Below are 22,382 nucleotides of genomic sequence, written 5' to 3'. Positions count from 1 at the left end.
CCCACCTGAGACCTTTGAGCCAGAACTCAAAAACAAAAGATTCAGGCGGCAAAAAGGAGAGAGCTGTTTGTTCAACAGTCAGAGAAAAGGTCTGATCAGCGAGAACTGGTAACACACTTTTAAACAAATAAAAGACAAATACTTTTACAAATCATAAGTTTGACTTTTGAAATATGTATTTCTTTTTCCATTTCAGTCAGGTTTATATTTGCTAAAAATCTTATTTTTGTTTGATATTTTAGAAGTTGTTTGGTTATACTGACACATATCTGATTCCTTAATGCAAAGACTTCTTACTTATGTAGAAGCGGGAAGTTTATTCAACAGCCAACTTTAATCATTTCAACAACTTAACCAGGGTCACCATCATGATCTAATTTTAAAATGTTTGCACATAAAACAAGCTGTGTTGCTGATTAATGACCCACTCCTGATTAACAACAGGTCAACTTGTTTGTGACCTAACTCTAATTTCCGCTGCTGGCCCTTCTGTTTCATTAAGAAGCCTTGTTATTAAAAAGCCACAAGGCTTCCTGCCATCAGCAGTCTTTGTGTTGAGGATGACAGTTTGTGTCTTAAACTGTGAGCCTTACCCTCGAGCCCGCAGGTCTGGGAACACTCCGACCAGGCCGACCACTCAGACAGCTGACAGTTGACGGGACACTCGACCACGCAGGAGACGTTCATCTGCCACTTCTTCTCCAATTTCAGCTGCAGCACATGTTCAAAATGATGACAGCATTTCACGACCCATCATCGAATGATTCCCATCAGAGATGATCAGCTGCTACACAGCAAACTTAATCTGTTATTTCCTGAGAGCGGTTTGGCTTAGCAGTACAGCGATTCCCAAAAGTCTTAATTCTGACACAGGGCAGACTTCTGGGCAGCATCAGGCCAGCGGAGCTGAAATTTCAAAGCTGTGAAAGCCATTCTGACTAAATGTGTTTTTGTGAATGAGTCCAATGATGAGGAGGGGCCAAGGGTTAAAGAGCTGTGGGGATGGCTCTGCCACAGCCTGTCGGCAACAATTACAGAGAGCCGAGACACATCGTGAATGAATAAAATGCTCAGCCTGGAGCAACAACAGCGATCTCTGCATGGGAATAGCTGTGAATATTTCATACTGCTGTAGGCCTTGTAGTACTGGAAGGGTACGCTCATATACAGTAATGAGCATTGTGATTAAATCATCAAAAAAAGATGATATCAAAGAAGCTGACCAAAGAATAAAAGGGGGTCCTACACAAGATGAATTCCTGCTGGACTCACCTCTTCGCAGAATGTTATATCAACAGATTTGCCATCGCTGCGAACACAGTCCAGCATCCGGGTCTTGATGCCACTGCCACACACGGCATTGGGACTCAGCTGACAAGTGCTCCAGTCTGAGAAGAAACAAAACATATTCAAAATTTTTTTTCTGGCTGTTTTAAAACGTTCCCAAACAACGAAAACCTGCTGAGCAGTTTAAACTGCAGGGGACAGGTGTAGCAGCACAGTGAATCACCAAACCATACGTTATAATGTCTTTTTGTTTATCTTAGTTCATGTTCAGTATGTATTAATAACATAAAATCAAAAAAATAAAAATCTTTTTGCAAATGATATTCTGCTTGTGACACCTTTATGTCACTAAACCAGACTTTTTGAGCTACCTAAGCTTCCACAGTGAGAATGACAAACTAAACTAAATAGTGAGATAATCAGGGAAAAACAACTAATGTATTTTTCATAATTCATATTATTTAATTTCCGTAAGTAACCTTAAAACGGGGATCACTACATCAAAAATCCCTGAAGGTTACCACAGCATCTCAGGCAACTTGTTATTTAATAACAAAGCTGATATAAGACCCATTCAAGTCTTTTTCTGAGTAAACCCAAGTTAAAGGTGGGGTAGGGGTTCTTTTTCTAGAACATTTTTTTTACATATTGCTTGAAATACTCTTCACACCCCCATTGCAACCAATTAATTAAAAGTTTTAGTGGCCTCTAGAACGTTACCTGACTCCCGCCCTCTGGTATTCGCATACCATCTGGGACGAGCCCACAACCGACATGATTTCAAATGGGGCTATTTTTTCTAAAACTCGTGCATGTGATTGGATGAAGAATCTGTCCGTCATCTTGACTGACACGTCACTTCAGCCACTCCCAATGACTCAACCCGTGACGTAGCTCAGAGCTTACCTGACTCCCGCCCTCTGGAGCATGAATGGGCGGCCATAACGCGGCCATAACGCGGCCCATTCATCCAAAGTCCCACCCAGCGATTAATGATTGGCTCTCATTATTTTCTAATCGGACGAAACACATATGGCTCCCAGGCTCCTCAGATGGTTGTGTGAGGAAAGGGAACGCCCCCGCGTGTAGTTGGTGAACGCAGCCAGATGACATGAGTCAGGTTATCTAGAACGTACAATCTAGGAAAAACACTATCCAATCATACTGAACGGACCGTTAACGATGATTGGATTCTATCAAACTGCAATCTGCTCCTCCCTCCCCCTCCTTCCCCCTGTGCGCGTACCCTGCTCCGTGAACGAATTACGCGTCCAGAAGCTTGGCAGGAAGCTAAACTAGAGCCAGCTTGGCTAGCACCTAGCATTATTAAACGTATAGTTATCATATACTAAATACTAAATACTAAATACGGCAACGATCGATGCTTGCTGTCAGAACAGCGCTCGTGCACCTTCGTGCTCGTGAACAAGCATTGCGCGTTCATGTACTCTAGAGGCGTGGCTTCGGGGGGAAAGTCTGAAGAAAGAGGTTGGGACTTTTGACCTGTGTATTATCAAAATGCAGCTTCGCTGGACTCAAAATCCAGGATCTCCTACCCTACCTTTAAGCCTGAAATCCATAAAGCCCGTAAGGAAATAAAGCATGTCTGAAATTATGACAATCGTGTCTGTCTAATAAAACCTTTCTCCATAATCATGACTGGAAATAAGTGTTTTTTTCTTCTGAGGTTGTGCTGTGAGGAGAAAATATTCTTAAATAAGTAAAAACTGAAATAAAACACTGTATCATAGCACAGAGCAAAGTCTCACAGAAAAGACAGATTCTTTACATGTAGTCTTCCTGCTCTAAATCTAATCTTCAGGTCTTTTATGCTGCTGAATAACACTCTCTTTGCTGAATTCCACACAAAAAGAAAAACAGGTTTTTTTCTTTTCAGTCCAGGATTCTTGAGCTTGGAAAGACTTGGTTGATAAAAAAAGACTGTTCTCAAAAATAAAAAATTTAGAATGTTTCCGAGAACAAAAATGTCACATTGACCCATTCTCCAGTCGTGCTTTCAGCCTGACCAAAAACTTCCTCCGACTCTGAGTGCAAGTGAATGTTGCTGTGGGATCGTTTTATCGGAAATCCATTCAAAACACAGATTTGAACTCAAGGGTTCTTTTGAATGCGTCCAAATCCAGGAGTGTGGATCTTTTATTACACCAAGCAAACTTGAATGGGTGTGTCTTATTGCAGACAAAGGAAAAGGGTCCTCAGTTTGAGAGTTAATGTACATTAACTGAGTTGTTGTGTGTTTAGAGGTTGCAGAACAAAGCTGCAAACACTGACATAAATACACATGTCCTATATTAGCTACAGTAACTGCTGCTTATTAGCATATTCAGGAGATACAGGATAACATTGGCTTTCATTTAAAACTGTGTTTTATGGCTGCTTGACATAGTTTCCAACACTGGTTATTTAGCTTCTCTTAGGTTGTCTCTGCTAACGGATGCTGGACAGAGATTTTGCACTGAAACAACGGGTCTGTGTATATAATAGAGATGGAACCAACACAGTTACAGGCTGGAAACCTAAACAATAACCTATCCCCCACAGATGAGCTATGAAATTACAGCCGTGTTTATCCTCTCAGCAAACTAATGTAGTTATTTGATCCCCTGTTATAAAGAAATATTCTTTAGAGTTTGATTTCTCTACAGCTCGAGCTAATCTCACATGTGGCCGCAGAGGCTAGAACAACATGTTATAATACCTCCGCCATTCCAAAAAAAGCTGGAACACGGCAAAAATGTGAACAAAAACATAATGTAATGCTTTGAAAATCTCATACAAACACTGAAAGTGAGACGTTTTACAATTTCCTTAAAAAAATTCGGGCTCATCGCGGATTTAAAGGCCGCCAGTATGTCTAAAAAGCTGGGACAGGTCCATGTTTACCCCTGCGTAGCATCCCCTCTTCTTTGACAACAGTCTGTAAACATCTAAAGACCAGCTGCTGGACCTTTGGGAGAGGAATGTTGTCCCATTCTAGCAGTCCTGCATCTTTTTTGTTGTATTTTACACGTTATAATGCACCAAATGTCTCAAATTTATGAAACATCAAAGCTGTTCAACTAGTTTTCTGCTGACTGATGCAGTATGTGGTTTAGCATTGTCCTGCTAAAATATGCAAGGAAAAAGTTCCTCCGGATGGAAGCATATGTTGCTCCAAAACCTCTATATACCTTTTAGCACTGATAGCGCCTTTTTAGATTTACAAGTCCCCAGCTCCATAGGCACTAATGCACCCGCGTACCATAAAAGATGCAGGATTTTGAACTGAGAACTGAAAACAAGCTGGATGGTCCCTCTGCTCTTTAGTCCTAAGGATGCCACATGAATAATGTCCAAAAAGAATTTACAACTTTGATTTATCTGGCCACAGAACCGTTTTCTACTTTGCCTCAGACCATTTTAAATGAGCTTTGGTTCAGAGAAGACGGCAGTGTTTCTGGATCATGCTCACATCTGGCTTCTTCTCTGCATGATAGAGCTTTAACCTGCATTTGTGGATGTTACGGTGAACTGAGATCACAGACAACAATTTCTGGAAGTGTTCCTGAGCCCATGCAGAGATTTCCAGGGTAAAAAACATCTCTATTTCTAATGCAGTGCTGCCTGAGGGTCCAAAGATCACGAGCATCCAGTACTTATTTTCGTCCATGTTCCTTGTGCACAGAGATTTCTCCAGATTATCTAAACTGTCTGATAACATTATGTGGAGATGATAGAATATTTAAAGTCTTCACAATTTTTTTGCAGATTGCTGCAGCTTTACTCTCTATGGTGCTCTTTTTGTGTCTAATTATGTTATTGACCTGTTGCCAAATAACCTGATTAGTTGCAACATATCCATCCAGTTGTTTAGCTTTAGTATCACAGACTGTCCCAATGTTGCTGCCAGTGGTTTATTGTGTTATAAATTTGATATATTTGTTATTTTCTATTGTAAATTAAATATCAAATAAAGGGGTTATGAGATTTTTAAATCATTGCCGGATTTTTTTTCTCCCACTTTAACCAGTTTGTGACTTCTTTTTAATTAAATACAGAAAATTCGACTCATGAATATAGAAATATACACGTGAGTTGTTAATCTTAGCAGTCACTTCTCAACCCACTTCAAGTGTGATGCTTTTTAGAGTATTATCTGACCCAGGCTGATTGCTACCTGCAGGCTTTGAAAGCACAATGTTTATCACAATGAGAAAACTTTATTAGTATTCAGTGGTTTGCTAATGTGGATTTTTACCGCGCTAAGTGTAGGCAGAGTTGTATCATAAGCTGTTAATCACAATGTTCACAATTATATTTTTCTTTGTACGCCACACTAATAAGATTAAAATGAAACAATCAAGATGTAATTAAAGTGTATGCTTCAGCTTTAATTCAAGTGGTTGATAAAAATGTTGTTCTGACCGTTTAGCAATAAAGCTTTTTTTCTCTCCCCCTACTTTCAAAGTCCTTTAACAACATCTAGCCTGGAGGCAGTAAGGAGCTCATGGCAGTGGTTTACAATCAAAGGACTCCTTTATGAATGCAAATGCAGAGAGGTTATGTGAAGATGCAAATCAATGCTACAATAAATAAAACAGTGAGAGCAGGTTAGAGTTTTCTAGAAAACAAAGCCAACAACCCAGTCCTGTAACACGAGTTACAAGAGTTTCTGTACAGATGAAACCAAGATGAATTTGGAAAGGACCCTCAATCTTTGGCACACCTCATCATCTACCAAACAAGGGACGGGGTGATTTTTGATGATGTGACTGTTGATAGAAGTTGCAGCTTGAATTCTGTTAAGAATCAGTCAAATCATGCACATTGCTTCCCAGTACAGACGGATAATGAAGCAAAACATAATGCAGCCCAAAAGCTGAGGACGATCGAAGCTGCACGGCTCCAACTTACGCACACTTTAAGTTACACGGTCAAAAGTTTAATGACTAGTTTCTCAAATAAAGGAAAATAAAAACCAAGATCAAGACAAATCAGTTGCTTCACCTGCACATTCAAACCATATTTCTATTATTAACCAAAATGCTAACCCACCAAACTATTCAGCCATTGACTAAAACAAACAGTCACCACATTAGATATGTTCTACATCCAGAAAAGTTTAAGAACTCGTACACATGCTTTACAGTAGTATGAATCCGAGAGGGTAAATAAATACTGATGGCCATTAAATTTAAAAGCCCTATCCAACGAGTAAAAAGATCAGCAAGGTATTCACTGGGCATGTTTAAATAAATTAATGCTTGCAGTTCCTCTGTCTCTGAGGCTATGACTCTAAGACTACTTAGGCATGATTAGAGTCGGCAGGACTTCTCCTTTTATAAACATCACATGAAATGAGCCCGTCTGCAAATGACACAGGCCCTGAAAGATATGACACAACTAAGACTGGAAGAAATGAAACGTAAAAACAAACAAGTCTTTGTTGTCCAACACGATGTCATCAGACACCCATAACAACCATGTAGCAACCAACAGCCATGTTGCTTTTTGTGCCCATCAATGTAAAATAGGTTAGTGAGGCCTGGGTTGAAAAAAATCCCAGAATTTTCTTTCAAAGGATTCATGTTATACAGTTTTTTTCACAAGCAGAAAGAGTTTCTTTAAGGTCTGAATGCCACAAATGTACACCTCATGGAGCTGTTTTACAGCATGGAGTCAGTCACTCAATGCCACCCATCTCCAGATTAATATGACTTGTATGGCTTAAGAGATTCAAGTTGGTTTTGGGTATATAGACTCAAGAGGTCTTGGTTTTTATATTATCAGAGAGAATCATTTCAATTTCAGAAAACAGTTAGCCGTCAAGTTGGTTACGAAGGCGTCCAACGTGACTAAGTGCGCTATTCCCATTGGCTGTTTAAATAATCCTGCGCGATGACATCGGAACAGAGACCGCACACACATACGATTGTATTCGGCACAAGGAAAATCCGTACGGAAATATCAAACATGTTTGATTTGATCCGATGAAACGACAAACGATTTGCTAAGGCACACCTTTACGATTCCCATGCGAAGTCATCCGGCCGACAAAATCGTACACCAATCGTAAAGGTGTGCGCCGGCCTTAAGGAGGAGCTCCACCTTCTGGTATCAGCTGTTTAAGATCATGTTGAAGGGAAATGAGAGGCGCAGCATCGTTGACTGTGGACAACTTCACTCTGGTTAGTGCAGAGATTCATGGGACTATTAAAATTAAGTAGAAAAAGTTAATTTGCGATGTAATTCAGTTTTGTTCGATTGAACTTTGATTGTGTTGTTTAAGGTTTAAATAGCTGAGAACAACGTTAAATCTAACTAACAATCACAACTGAAGGTTCTGTGGTAAACAATGACTTTCAATCAGTGTTTTACTACTCGACTGTGGCTGTTATTAGATTTACTGCACATAGCTATGAGGGAGCGAAGTTAAATTTGAAATAAAGGTGATGGAACCCGAGACTGGGAGCTCCTGTGTGTTTGACATCTGTAAAGGAAGAGAGCGCTCTTTCTCAAATGATATATCCAAGCACAGTGGGATATAATATTAGATCGCTGGATAGCTGTAGACTCCATTTCAATAAGCAACACATGTGAGCTCTTCGCTGTTGGTGCTAGCTGACAAACAAACTGAATGAGTCTGTGAAACATGGTGAGATCACAGCCATGGTTCTTTACGAAGCTGTTCCTTAGGAAAGCTGTAATGATTTGCTTTACTGCTTTTGTTGCCTTCCAAAGGTAAAACTAAGACTAAAAGCAGCACTATGTGTTATTGAGTCATCATCTTTCCTGCTGCCTGGTAAAAAGGTTATTTTGTGGTTCAAAATATGTGATCAATTTTCAGTATTTTAAAGAAATCTAAATATTTCATGCATTTTTAACAACTTATTTGAGTATTACAGAAGTATTTCAACATATTAAGACCTATAAGTCTTCCTTTAAAGCAGATTATCACAGAGCATATGGAAAATAGACTAACTCTAGCACACAAGTTGTTCAAATCTGATAGCAGCTGCATACACAACCTGACAAGGCATGTTGATGGGTTCCAGACCTCAAAGACTTCAAAGCTTTTGCATATTTTTGCATAGAATTAAAAATACTACTTGGTTGTAATTCCTAAACAGCAATTATTCTCAGCTTCTTGAACTGAAGGTGAACGTCTATTTCAAATCCACTTTAATAGTGTACAGGGACAAAAAAACCTGCCCATACATTGATGGACCAGACTGCAGATTGGAGCCTGGAGGAAAAGGACAAACTCACAAATTTGAGCCACCTGGATCTCTGAGTGTCATGCTTATGCACTCTAAGGTGCTGTTTACACATACCCGGGTATTTTGATAAACGAAGACCTTTCCCTTCGTTTGTGCCTTTCGTTTATACACAAACGGAGTTTTTTCCTCCGAAAACGAGGCATTAAAAAAAACTCCGGCAAAAGTGGAGATTTTTTAAAAACTCCGTTTAGCGTTTGTGTATAAACTGGTTAAAAGAGACGAAAACGGAGCAATTGAGAATGAGGAGTTGTCGTCATAGTACAGAGCCCCGCCCCTATCCGCCATGTTGGCAGGATGCTAGCGTGAAAACGCCATTCTCGTTCGTTTACAGTGTACGCGTGTGTTTTTAAATCAGTAAGTTTAAACAGTCCGGAATTGCAATAACATGCCTGGAAATCACTGCTGTGTGAAGAACTGTTCCAGAACCTCACATAATACGTTTGGGAAACATAGGAACAACGAAATACATTTTTTCGAAGTTCTTCCTGTCAGCGGTTCTCTATTAGGCTTCTGATTGGCTTGTGTGGAATTCTCATTGTTCTAACACTGCCACCGTCAGGCTTGGCGTAATTTAACAGCTCTTGATAGCGTTTTTATGCTGATCAATGTAGACGTGTTTTTTTTTAAAAACGGGGCTGTGTGCACCTAGTTATTTTTGCAAACGAAGGTTAGAAAATATGCGTTTATCAAAATACCCGGGTATGTGTAAACAGCACCTAATATATTTTCAGCTGAATGAAGCAGCGTGACAAATACAAAAGGAGACACTGTTCAGAGGTGTTGTGAAGCTTCAGCTGTCACACATTTGGTACATTTCAGAGTGGAAAAAACCCAAAGATGGACAAAAAAAACGCAGTGTGTCTTAGCTTTTTAAGAGAGAACATACGGAAATGCATCATGTTGCCATCAGGTTTGATCCAGTTTATGGACACAGTGCAATGCTATCAAAAAATAATTACAAGCTATATTACCGACACTCTCCAAGCCCCTCAGAGCACTGTATCTGGACAGAGCTATTACAGGGTTCCTACAGGTTTCTTCAAGTCAAATTTAAGTCTTTTTAAGACCTTTTTAAGACCATTTATAAAAAAAATAATACCTATTTCACGGCCTATTTCACAGACCTACCGGCAAAGAAAAACTTTTTTTCTTTTTTAATTTGTTCATTTATTTCTCAAACAAATGAAAGTGTGGACTGTGTAAAGCATTGATGAAACATTGCAGCATAGTAGAAGTAAACGCTACAACACCACAGCACAGACAACAAGCCAAACAGAGGTGTGAAAAATCAAAGAAAATTTCAGCATACCACAAAAAAGTTTAGCTGACACAGTTAAGTTGTTTTTTAACATTGGTTATGTTAGCTAACTACTTATTCCATGCTGGGAATATGGGGAGTAGAGAGAACTATAAATAATGAAAATCAACTAAAAAATGTGTCGTTTCGTTGAGGCTCTCATCCAACATAAGAACGGACGGTGATTTATTTACCTTGGACACCAGTTCCTCTTTAATATACACAGCTAAACCAAACTTGGCTATGTACGCCGTTTTGTCGGGACCACAAGTAATTGTGGCAGCGATGTCGGAATCGGGAAACATGCATTTAAACAACTCTGAAATACCCTCGTTTCCATTATATGAATGGTGTTTGGTGATTGTGTTAGGAGTCCACAACACCTCTGCTTTCATGGTTGGTGTGGACCCAAAAGCTGTTCGCAGATCTACTCTAGTTGCGGTGACGGTCGTAACTTGAGGGGCTGGTTAACGTTATCTGCTAGCTCAGATACATTTATAGCTAACTGGCTAGCGTTGGCCGGTTGAAACACCCCGGCGATGGAAGGAGTTTGATCCTTCGCTTCGATATTATTCATTTGCTTGGAGGACTTGGCGTGAGACTAAAGCCTTCAAGCCCATGGTACCAAGCTGAATCCTCTTTTTGCACACTGTGCAAAAAGCCTCGTATACATTATTGTCCACTGGTTTTAACCAGTGACAAAATGATTATTTCTCGCGCCACGCTTCATTACATTTACATTTCCCCATAATCCCAGCAAGAAATGGGAAGCAAGGACACGCAAACAAATGTTAAAAAACAACATAACGGCGTAAGTTAAACTTTCTTGTTTTCTGCTGAGATTTGCCTTGATTTTTCACGCTTCTCCTTGGCTTGTTGCTGTGGTCTGTGTCAGTGCTGTAGCAATGTGATCGGACCCGGGGCGGAGCGGTAGAGGCAGCGTTGCGTTCTCAATGATTGGTTCCGCCACTCTTCATTTAAGCTACGTTATTTAGGCTTTTCAAAATAATAGTAGCCTGGTTGACAAATGAAACGTTTGAGGAGAATGTGATACGGAGAAGTTACTGCACAAATTTTAAGACCCAGATATCAAAATTCAAGACTTTTTCAAGTCTTTTTAAGGTATTATTTCCAAATTCATAAATTCAATGCTTTTAAGACTTTTTAAGACCCCGCGGGAACCCTGTATTAGGATGTACGTGCCATGCAAACAAAGTAACCATTTCTAGCTTCCAGATGACTCAGCAGAGTGGTGAGCATACCTCTTAGATGCCAGACTATACGTTTAACTTCAGTTAAGCACCTTTGTTGCAGTGCAAACGTTTCTCTCATTCTGCCATCACCTTAAGATAATGTATTTATTGTTATTTCTGATTGAAGTTGGACTCGTTGGTGCTCACTGATGATAGCAGATGCTCACTATTTGTGCAAAGAGCTCACTGAAAGCTTCTACAATCTCACCTATATTCAATTAATCTAGGTGCAATTGCCGTTTAGTCAAGAAGAATTGAGCTGTTTGGAAGTACGGGTCTGATCTGATTTAAGCTTCCTCCTTTGAAGAATACCCCCTGCAGCATCTTTACTAGTTTTCCCTGAGAAACATCACCACAAAGATTCAGAACTTTCAAAGTCTGAACTTTGCTCCCTTCAAGAAATTATTTCTGTGATGAGAAAAGACAACATTTTATTCCTGACTTAGGTTCCCAGTGCTTTTAAACAACCCCAGTGTTTTCTTGATAAAAAAAAAAAAAAAAAAGAAATAGCAGAGAAAAAGAAGCTGAGGTTTCACTCATAAAATATGCCATCTGCTAACAAAGATGAGTGGCTGTTTTTAGCTGCTGCAGAGAGCTCGTTTGCAACTCGGGGAATTGTGCTTCCCTCTGTCAAGTAGCTTTGTGTCACTCTGGAGACTGAAAATGAGGAGGCAGCAACAAGAAAGAGCGACAGTACGAGACAAAGAGTAAGGCAGCGAGAAAAAAGACAGAAACATTCAATAATGGTGCAGCTCGGATGGCTTCTGAATCAACAACAGAAAAACGATGCTTTACCCAATAATACCCTCCACTCATTTATACAGTACACACACCCTGGGATACCTTCATGCTACTGTGAAGCCACCAGTAGGGATTATGTTATGTGTCCCAGTGAATGCCTCTTAATCTGATGGAATCCAGAACAGTCCCTTTTCCTGTTTCTTGGTTCAGTTGTTGAAAAAGTTTCTTATAGTTTCAAGACAGAAATATGAAGCAGCAACCTCCTGAACAGGCAGCGTAGAGGTGTGATCTGTGGATCTGCTAGTGCTGGGCGGTATGACCAAAAATACATATCACGGTATTTTTTCACGGTATCACGGTATTTTTTTTTCATGCATAATTAGGTGTTCACAGCATTTTCTACAGATTGAGAACAGAATTAAAAATTAAAATAAAAATTCTTCAAAATAATTCCTTTGTTAATAATTGGTCACACAGAACTTTATTGTATTGATACTCACATCTTCATTGTAAACAAATGAATAACATAGCTAATTACACTGGTCGGACTGTTCAGCTGTTTCAGACTGATACCTCCGGTTCAGGCTGGTCCTCATCCTCAACACGCACGTCTCTTTTTCAATCGCGGAAAATATTTTTCAATACTCATCTGGATTGAAGCAGCAAACATTCAGTGTAAGAGTTTAACCTACTTTATTTGATTCACAGCTGCTAGTGTTTTGACCTCGACAACCCAACTACATTTTTTTTTTTTACGGCAACCTTGCGACTAGTTAACTTTATAAAGAAGGCGTAATCGCTTGTTTGCTATGGGTCGGGTCGGGACGGGACAACATTGTATTAAAAATATTTTTATAGGACTTTTTAATGTGTGACTTTATAAAGTTGCACGTGATGCCAACCTTTTGTGAATTTCGCCAGCCGTCTTCTTTCGGTTGAGCTAATCTAACGCGACGCTGAAGCTAGCAAGCTTCCACGCTTCCAGGGATATCGCTGATGGAGACACACGCGGTGTGCACGGAGGGGAGGGGCTGTGTGTGTGTGTGAGTAGGCTATGTGAGAGAGACGCGTGACTGACAGAGACGGAGGGAGAGCAAGGAAAGGACATGCAGCTTAATGAATACGAGTATTTTTTAAATAGCGTTAAAAATAGACAGTAAACATTCGTGTTTAGAAGCGCAACACTGAAAAGGGTCCCGTCTCAAACAATGTCGCGCAACGCAGCGTTACCCCCCGTTGTGTAATCAAATACACCGGTATGGCGGTATATTAAAAATTCATGTCATAATGAAATTATAAACCGGTATTCGGTGTGAACCGGTATACCGCCCAGCACTAGGATCTGCCAGCCTAATTTACCTCTGTTAAAGACAGAGGTAAATTAGTTAAAGCTTCCAGTTAAAACAGTTAAAGCTTTTTTTTTTACCGGTCTACTTAATCAACTCTGAGCAAAGCACTTAATCACCGCGGTAAAGAGCCAAAGGTACCAGTTGAACTTGGCATCGACCAGACGAATGATTATCATAGACAAACAATGTGTGGCCATTCAACCTTCACGTACCTTTGCGTAAAAAGAGTAATGGCTATTGTAAATGAGTTATTTAGCAGTTGATTGTACTGTTAAAAGGAGTTCATTCATTCAAAGCACTGGCAGGGTTACCACTCTCAGGGGACACGTGGTTGGAACACTTACCTGTGATGTTGTAGAAGTAGTTGAAACAGTTGAGATTCAGACTGCAGGGTTCTTTGTCGGACGTCTCTGGACACTCTCCTCCCGCGCTGGGGGATCGAAGCGGGTACGCCGTCCGCTCTCGACTGTTGGTTCTGGTGCAGGGCTGGAACACAGACTTCTTGTTAAAAACTGGAGTCTTGAAGGATGCTTAAATGGTGAAGCAGTCCATCCTGGAACGAGTGGTAAGAGCTCAATCCAGACAAATCATTAGCCTGGAATTGAGCTACAGAGAACATTAAAGGTCTCTTTATCCATTTTTTAAAATGATTTCAGAAGTCATTAGGTAGGAATTACTGTTAAAATATCCTTTTGTCATCGACCTGCTTATTCCTGTTCCTTAAAGGATTATTAAAATAAGGAAATTCTCTTCACCCTCTCTCGTACTCAAAATGTATGAATATGATTTTTCCAGCAGGAACTGACAGGGTGAGTGAATCAGGTATTCTACTGGATTGGTGAACCATCATATTCTCATAGCTTGCAGAGAAGAAAGTTGGAGGAAAAAATGACAGCCTTCCGAATGGCTCCATTGCCATCACATGAATAAAACATTCGGAAAGGCTCCGCTGGTGCCACTGCAGGCTCCATGTCGAGACTAGATTTGTGGGAAGTTGGTGTGTCAGGCACTTTGGGAGAGAATGGGGTGTGATTAACTATGGCCAGGGTGCTACTGGGAGAGCAGCAGGTGAAACAGTGCAGTTAAAGAAGATTTTTCACCACGAGGCTGATGTGTCAGGGGTGGAGGGTCTACACAAGATGTTCTGACAGCTGCATGTTTTGTAAAAGAAAGAGCGCTGATTGTGTATGTGCCGTATCCTGTAGATGTATGCTTAGCTGCAGTGATGAAACCAGGGGTCCCTGTTTCTTAAAAAAAGGTTAGTATGGAAAGTTGCCTTGTTTTTTTTATGTTAAGTTGGTTGGAATATGATCGCATTCTGCTTATTTTAACATCACCTCATGCAATAAAATGATTTCCTCTGAACTTCAGTCCTGCTTGCACTATTTTATCTCCCATCAGAATAAAACTAATCGTTTTCACTGTGGCTGTCTGCCAAATGATGTTCACAAACTAAGCATGTTTCTAGTTAATATATGCAGGTGTGCATATCATTAAATGTAAGTTGGAAACCTGTTTCGGAGTTCTGAGCTTTTATCATAAATCATCCTCCTTCCCTGCTGAATGCACAGTGAGTACAGTGTTATATAGGTGATATATAAACTATTTTCTCCTGCTTCTCAGTCCATTTATCTCCTTTATTTCTCCTTGTTGTACGTGAAATAACCTGTTGACACAGATTTACAAACTTAGTGCAGCGAAGCTTTGAGTTCCCCGAGCTTTAGGGAAAGCATTTGTGACAAGAAAAAGATATCAAGATTAATCTCAGTGGACTTTGGCGTTTCTACTCTGTGCCAGGCAGCTGAGCTGCTGCTTTCGGATCAGAGTTCAACTCTCACCAGGCTGCAGCGGCTCCAGGGGCCCCAATCATTGAGGACGCAGTCCTCGGGGCAGGGAAGCCGGCTCTCCCTGGCCCCCAGGGGCATCTCCTCTGGGTCACATAGGTAGTCCTCCACAGACTCAGAAGGGCCATCTACGGTGTTGAGCATGCACCTGTGGAATTAAGCAAGAAATACACCAAATTGGATTTGTTTTATTAATTAGGTTGCTTTGAACCTGTTATTGACTTTTGTCACCCAAGGGTACTAACTGTGAATCCAATTAAATGCTTTTTAGTAGAAAGGAGCTGACCAATCAGACCCAACTAGGCAGTTGGGTGATAGGTCAGCCTCACAAACATCTGTTTTTACAAGGAAATCTGTCAAAATTTAGAGGCAAACAGCAGTCTGCTGGCCGTTTCATGGGGGACTTATAAAGAAATTTAGCGTCTGCTCAACTGCAAAATTCTCATTTTTAGAACCTCTTCATCCAATTTACAAGATTTCACACTTCAGTAGACCAAAGTATGACAAGGCAGGACTGCCCCCATTTTCACTGCTAATTTCACCTGCTCCACAGAGCGCTGTCTGTTTGTCAGCCCGAAAAGTACTAAACGACCAACAACCATGGCAAAGATGTCCTTGTCGCTCAAATGCTTTTTATTTGCTCATAGATTTTGATGTTGATTAAGCTCTTGAGAAAGCTGTATGTTCAAACATCTTGTAACTTCAGTTGCAAACTAAACTCCCTTTTAAACCAGAACTTCATAACTTACATAAAAATAACTTTGTCTCACATTTTCTGAAATTGTCGCCCTGATATTAAAGGGGAACTCCGGGGCATTTGAAGCGCATTTCCATTGCTAGAGGTTGTCAAATACTGATAGTAGGACACAGACAGGTGCAAATCTGCGCTCCCTGTGTGGAGATCGCGCTGTTCGGGCAGCCTGTCATGCGAGGCTAATACGTGGTAGCTAAGGGGCAAGAGCTAACCCTTCCACGTAAAACAACAACTTGCACACTGCAGAAACGTCACACCACTTTATAACCCATCCGACAATAAAGTCACAAGCCTTACCATCAAAACCATATGCATGGTTCTCACATTACTGGCATGGGGACGTTACAAAACAACTTTATAAACAGCATGTAACTCACCGGGTAGTTGTAGGCTCGCGCATGTGAAAGCCCAAAAGAGTCGATGGACGATACTCCCATATACAAAACAATTATATTCTCTAGAAAAACTGCGTTCAAGTATTTAAAACATTACAACAATACATGCCCAGTAATATTGTTGTAATGTTTTAAATACTTGAACGCAGTTTTTCTAGAGAATATAATTGTTTTGTATATGGGATTATTCTCCATCGACTCTTTTGGGCTTTCACATGCGCGAGCCTACAACCAGCCGGTGAGTTACATGCTGTTTATAAAGTTGTTTTGTAACGTCCCCATGCCAGTAATGTGAGAACCATGCATATGGTTTTGATGGTAAGGCTTGTGACTTTATTGTCGGATGGTTTATAAAGTGGTGTGACGTTTCTGCAGTGTCCAAGTTGTTGTTTTACGTGGAAGGGGTAGCGCTTGCCCCTTAGCCACCACGTATTAGCCTCGCATGACAGGCTGAGCGAACAGCGCGATCTCCACACAGGGAGCGCAGATTTGCACCTCTCTGTGTCCTACTATCAGTATTTGACAACCTCTAGCAATGGAAATGCGCTTCAAATGCCCCGGAGTTCCCCTTTAATACACAAAAAAAGACAATCAAGCTCCTCTGGCTCATCCGAGTGCTTGTAAGGAGATTTGCAAAAACTAAATTTGCCATGGTTACTGGTCTGTGTGCACATGACAGTCTCTGCAGTAAGAGGCTTTGAGGAGAGAGCTGAAGCACAGCAGAGAGGGAGGGGGAGTGGCCTACAAGTTACACTGATCGTGTCTGAGTTAATACAGTCAAAGTTAGCTGAAATAATTCTTCTAAAGTGGTACTACCTATTATTGATCTTATCTTAGGTCATTTTATGTTACATATAATTCTCAATGCAGATATTTGTCATAGTTTTCATTCGAATTTATTTTACTCGTCCTCTCCTTCAATGAGATACGAGATCTCTTCTTCCAGTGAGTCCTGGCCAAGAAGGCAGTACCATATGTGACAAAATGTCCAAATAAAAGTTTCACATAAAACACTACTTCAAATGTTAGTCATATATGATGCAGGGACTACAAATAAGATGAAATAAACAAAGAAATAAAAAATATCTTACTTGTGGTTTTTAGAAATGACTAGAACAGCAACAGGTTTATGTAAATGGGGGAGTGTTTGTAGGAAGATGATATTTTAAAGCTCATTCCATACATGAGGAGTATGAAAGGAGAAAGCAATCTTAACCCAGCTCTGAGTGCACCCTCGGAACATTTAATACTGTCTGGTGTGATATGATAGAAGGCTTGAAATATCAAGCTCTTTTGAATTGCAGCAATCTTTGCTTTGTATTAGATATTTTTAATCACTTTAGCTTATTTTTATATCCTCATCCTTAAACAATCTGCATATTTTTTTTCTTTTGCAGGCATGTAAAAATATATTTAAAGTCGTCTTTAGTCATTTCAACAAAGACATCTAAAGCCAACATTTACTCTCAAGCTAAGAGGTGTTGCTGGTTCTCTCCGGGTGCTATGGCTTCCTCCCACTCTCCAAAAACATGCGTGTTAGGTTAATTGGTTGATTTGGAGCAATTTTGCCAAATAATTTCAGCCCTAACAGACACTAATTGTAATATTTATGTACATATTGACATTTATGAACAATCCAAACATAGATTCAGGTAAAATGAAATGCCAACTCATGGATACCTGACTTTTCTGGTCTGGACACCTTCCCCGCAGTTCTCCTTCAGATCCACATTGCTCACTTTCCATACACTCCAGGGCTCAGCAACCCACACGTATTGATTACAGTCACTCTGACATGGCACCACCTCATATACCTGAGGGCAATGATCACTTTTTACTCAACAGGACAGATAACCAAATATAGCAGATGTGATTTTCTGGTCTAAACAAGAGAAATCTCAAACGATGTGGCCAAAAACTATGATCATCAATATCAAAAAGAAAAAAGAATGGCATGAACAACTTGGTCTTAGGCATGCAAGTCTGTCAGCTAAGATTTACATAACACACTTGGATTCCTTGGCTCAACTCTTTTTGAGATTATCGCTCCCCCAAATGAAAAGTCTCCAAATGCAACTCCAGCATGCACTATTTGTTTACTGGCTCAGAGAATATTATGGCTGTGTGCATTTATCTGTAACTGACCCACTAACATGAATGACAGTACACATCTGTGAATACATTAAGGATAGCTGAGGAAAGCAGCTCTTACCTGAGCCTGTGGCAATGAGTCATATCCGCCAAGCGTTGCGGTGGATTAAAAGGAGACAAATGGAATAATGAGCACAGGCCAACTGTTCATATAGTGTAGAACGAATGATTAATGCAACATTTGAGAGAACATAAACAGAAAAACCTCGGATAAATACGGATAGACACTGCAAGGCTTAACAAGGCTCTATCTGCTGATACTCACACCCCTGAAAAGCATTTCATTTTTGCAAATCATGGAACCAATAAGGAATCACATGTTGGGACATTAAAATGGTGGATGGTATCCGTGTATAGCAACCACTGCTTTCTGCACTGTCGCTGCTTAAAATAAAAAGAATTCAGCAGCAATGAGCAGAAAAAGCCACCATCTCAAGCTTCTCAGAGGGCTGATGAGGTTCAGTTTTGCTGTCAGTACCTGATTGATGTGGTCCAGTTTTGGACACGGCCGGCCCCCGTTGTAAGGTTTTTCTCGAAGCCATTTGGAGCGAACTTTAACTCCACTTCCACAAGACTTGCTGCAGCGAGACCAGTTCGACCATTCACTGAGTTTACAATCTGACGGACAGGGGATGATGCATGCCTCCTCAATATAACCTGAAGGGAGAGCAAAACACGAGGGGTTTTTCAGCAAATGTGTCTTTTGTATAAGAAAGTTACCTATAAACTGAGGGTAGTGATTCTTTTTGAGCAGGAAGATGGTTACCCTCATCAGAATAAGATACAAAAGTGCTACTTTTTATGCCGCATTAATACATTCCAAGGCCCCATACTGTTGTTTGTCCCTGATTATTGCAGAAGGAATAAGTATCATTTGAAAAAGCAGCTTTGAAGTATAAACCTTTGTTCTCTCTTTGCATCCACGCAGCAGGATCTCAGCTTCACATGTTCAGAATAACTGCTTTAAAGAAATATGCCTTGTCTTGATTCTTAAAGCCTCTATATTAAGACTGAATCAGATCTGTGTTAATTTCCAAAAGCTTTGGGGGTTTTTTTCTCCAAAAACATTAAAATCTCTTTAACAAGTAGATCAAGAGCAAAATCCAGCTGCATAAAGTCTTTAAACAATTAACCTCACGTTTTAATTTAAAAGGACCTCTTGATTTTAAGCTGTGGAGTGAAAATGGGTCCACAGCTTCCACAGAAGCCCAACTTCTGGTTGTTTACAGAAATCTGAAAATCTACCAAAGCAGAAGCAGTGTCTCAGGGCTAGCTTCATTATTCCAGTTCTATTTCTGCAGCTCACTGGGTCAGAGTGGTGGTAAGCGCTTTTCCTTTTCTTCTTTGGAGATTTCTCCACCCTGAGGCTGTAATTTCCTCTGTTTTCACTAGTATACACAGGCCAAGCTACAGTCAAGTGTACTAAAGGAGATTATTCCTCTTAACCACTGGCTTTGTGTGCTAAACACAAGATCTTTTCCATTGCGAAAAGAAAATCTGTCGAGTAGACAGAATCTATTATACTTTTTTCTATTATGCAACAGCACCTGCCTTTCATTTAGTTTAGCCTTCAATGAAGAAAAACAATAAGGTGAATTGAGTGAGGAGAGTCAAGTGTCTGAGTTTCTCCCTTCTCCTTCCTTCTGATGTGGACTCACTCAAACTGCCTTGCATGATGAGAGACATGGTGAGAGGTTTGTGGCCTTCCCCACAGGCTCGTCACTTCCTCAAAAATGTATTTTTCTATCGTGACTATTTTCTCCCCTCAAGAAAAGGTTCAATGTAGCAACATCATGCCTCAGACCGACTGTTTAATGTTGAGTTTTAAACTTGTTCTATGAGTGTTTTGTAAACTTAAACGTAAGCCTTCACCTACAACCTTGTTATTGGAGAACCTTTGGCAGCAATTGCAACCTCAGATCTTCTTGGGAATTATCCTAAAAACCGGGCACACCTTTGCTTTGAAAGTTGCTCCCATTCTTCTTCTTGTTAAAAATGATCAGGCTCAGCTGGGTTGGATGAAGAATATGAGAGCTCAACAATTTTCAGGTCACTAAAGATTTGCTAGTGAAATCAGGGGAAACATGCACCGCAGAGTTCAGGTGTGGACTAATTGTCCACTTGAAATATAAACCTTCTGTTGCGATTTTTTTTTGCAAGAGGTCAACACAATTCAAGATTCACAGACAAAGAACTAAAGACTTTTTTGCTGAAACTGTAGGCGCTGCACAGGCAGGCAGCCCACAAAGACAAAGTCTAAATAATACCGCCTAACAAGGTGCAGATGAGGCAGTCAGTAATAAAACGCTGGTGGAAAACACAGACAGGAAACAAAACTAGACAGAAAGCAGGAGTGATACATCCATTTTCTATACCCACTTAATCCAACTCAGGATACAGCTCTTACAAAATAAAGTAGAAAATAGGAAATAGAAACAGCGCATAAACAACAGAGGTACAAGAAAACTAATGCAAAACCTAACAAGACACACAAGCTAGCTCAAGTAAAACAGATTTTAAATAAAGTTGACCAAGGATAAAAAAAAGAACAACACAATACCCATAAACAATGACACCAATATATGTACATATCCATCACGCACATACTTAAAAACACAGACCTGTCTGCCGGACCTCTTTTCACATCTTTACACCCTGAGTCCATTTCAGGATCTCAACATTTACACTCTGCTAAGTTCAGTGTGGCCTCTAAAATACCCTTTTAACCTATTTTTTACTTGAGTCCAGTCATTGATGCTGTCACTTGAAAACAAATGCTTCAGCGCCTGAACATGCACATCACTTGTAGTTCAACTGAAATGGTCTTTTAAGGTGTCTTGCCTCCTCAGGGAGGTTTTTAGTCTGAGTCCAGATGCAACAACACTCCAGATGGCTTTAGAAATCAACCTGCCACCTGACACAAGTCTGTGCTGTAGTTCCCAAGAGGAGTCGTAACTGCTGCACAAAGCTTCCTTAACTGCCGGGAAGGCAATTTCACAAAACAATAAGAGTAATTTTACAGCCAATAACATTAAACCTACTTGTGATAAAGAGCATATGCTTAAAAGTTCCTCCAGATGAAGAGAAGCCGTGTAGACACTGCTAAAATCTCTGCCTGTGACCCTTATATTTTCGATTGAAGTTAATAACAAGCTGGCGTTACCGTTGTTAAAGATATTTTATCTATAAAACATTTATGCATCCAAAGATTTCCTGGCTTTTCTTTTCTTTGCAAATTCAGACAAAAATCAATAACATGCTGGCAGCATGTTTGATCTCCAAAAGGATAAAATGATGTAAAAAGATGAAAACATCCCGCGAATAGAGTACAAAAGATTGACAAATGCTGCACAAATCTCCCCACAACTCAAACTCCATAACTGGTTGGGAGCATTTCTCTGTAATTACTTAGAAAAACTTTCTCAACTTATTACACATTTATTGGAGAATAAGAGGTTTAAGACATCAGATTTATTACACTAATACACATTTTTCACCATCAAATCTAATTAAAGTGTAACAAGTCATAAAATAATGAGTGAATGGTGAGAAATATACAATTATCATTATCTTCTTTTTGTTAGAATCAATATTAATTAAACAATCTAATCTCAAAGAAACACTGTAAATAAAAAAATACTTATTTTATAAACAGCATGCTGCCTCCATGGAAACAAGACAATTAGAAAGTCAATTAGTAACACACAAATTCAGATGTTGGTTACTTACTCGTCCTGCTCAACTGCGACAATACTTAAAAAAAAAAAAAACACACAAAGGTCCCTACTTTAGGGAAATTGGGAATAGTAGCAAGGCGGCACTAATACAAGATTTTTAAGATTTGATTCCTGAGGGGAAAAAATGTTCTGATTAAATATTCATTAGTGTTTTTAGGATTTAATTTCTCATCTAGCACCAAAAATCCAAGGTCAGTGTGCAGAAAAAAATATGGTTTAGGAAGTTCCATGTTACCTGCAAAACAGCGATAAAACATAATTTGTGCTGTCCCCTGAATGAAATCGCTCCTGCCC

The 22,382-nt window shown here is 40.0% G+C and overlaps 1 protein-coding gene across 1 annotated transcript in view; it reads right to left on the bottom strand.

The window, feature by feature from the left end:
• Window positions 1-22,382, bottom strand: part of thsd7ab (thrombospondin, type I, domain containing 7Ab) — a 186,776-nt gene that overhangs the window by 33,808 nt on the left and 130,586 nt on the right. The window contains exons 15-21 of the mRNA XM_075466226.1: window positions 18,830-19,008; window positions 18,413-18,418; window positions 17,881-18,014; window positions 15,046-15,199; window positions 13,552-13,693; window positions 1,273-1,388; window positions 594-711 (exon numbers count right to left, since the gene is read on the bottom strand). Coding sequence (XP_075322341.1) covers window positions 594-711; window positions 1,273-1,388; window positions 13,552-13,693; window positions 15,046-15,199; window positions 17,881-18,014; window positions 18,413-18,418; window positions 18,830-19,008 — 849 coding nt within the window. The remainder of the gene's footprint in view (window positions 1-593; window positions 712-1,272; window positions 1,389-13,551; window positions 13,694-15,045; window positions 15,200-17,880; window positions 18,015-18,412; window positions 18,419-18,829; window positions 19,009-22,382) is intronic.

The sequence above is a fragment of the Odontesthes bonariensis genome, chromosome 5, assembly GCF_027942865.1.
Source record: "Odontesthes bonariensis isolate fOdoBon6 chromosome 5, fOdoBon6.hap1, whole genome shotgun sequence".
Taxonomy (NCBI): domain Eukaryota; kingdom Metazoa; phylum Chordata; class Actinopteri; order Atheriniformes; family Atherinopsidae; genus Odontesthes; species Odontesthes bonariensis.
Note: the sequence above shows the minus strand (reverse complement) of the source record. Positions and strands in the feature narration are given on the sequence as shown.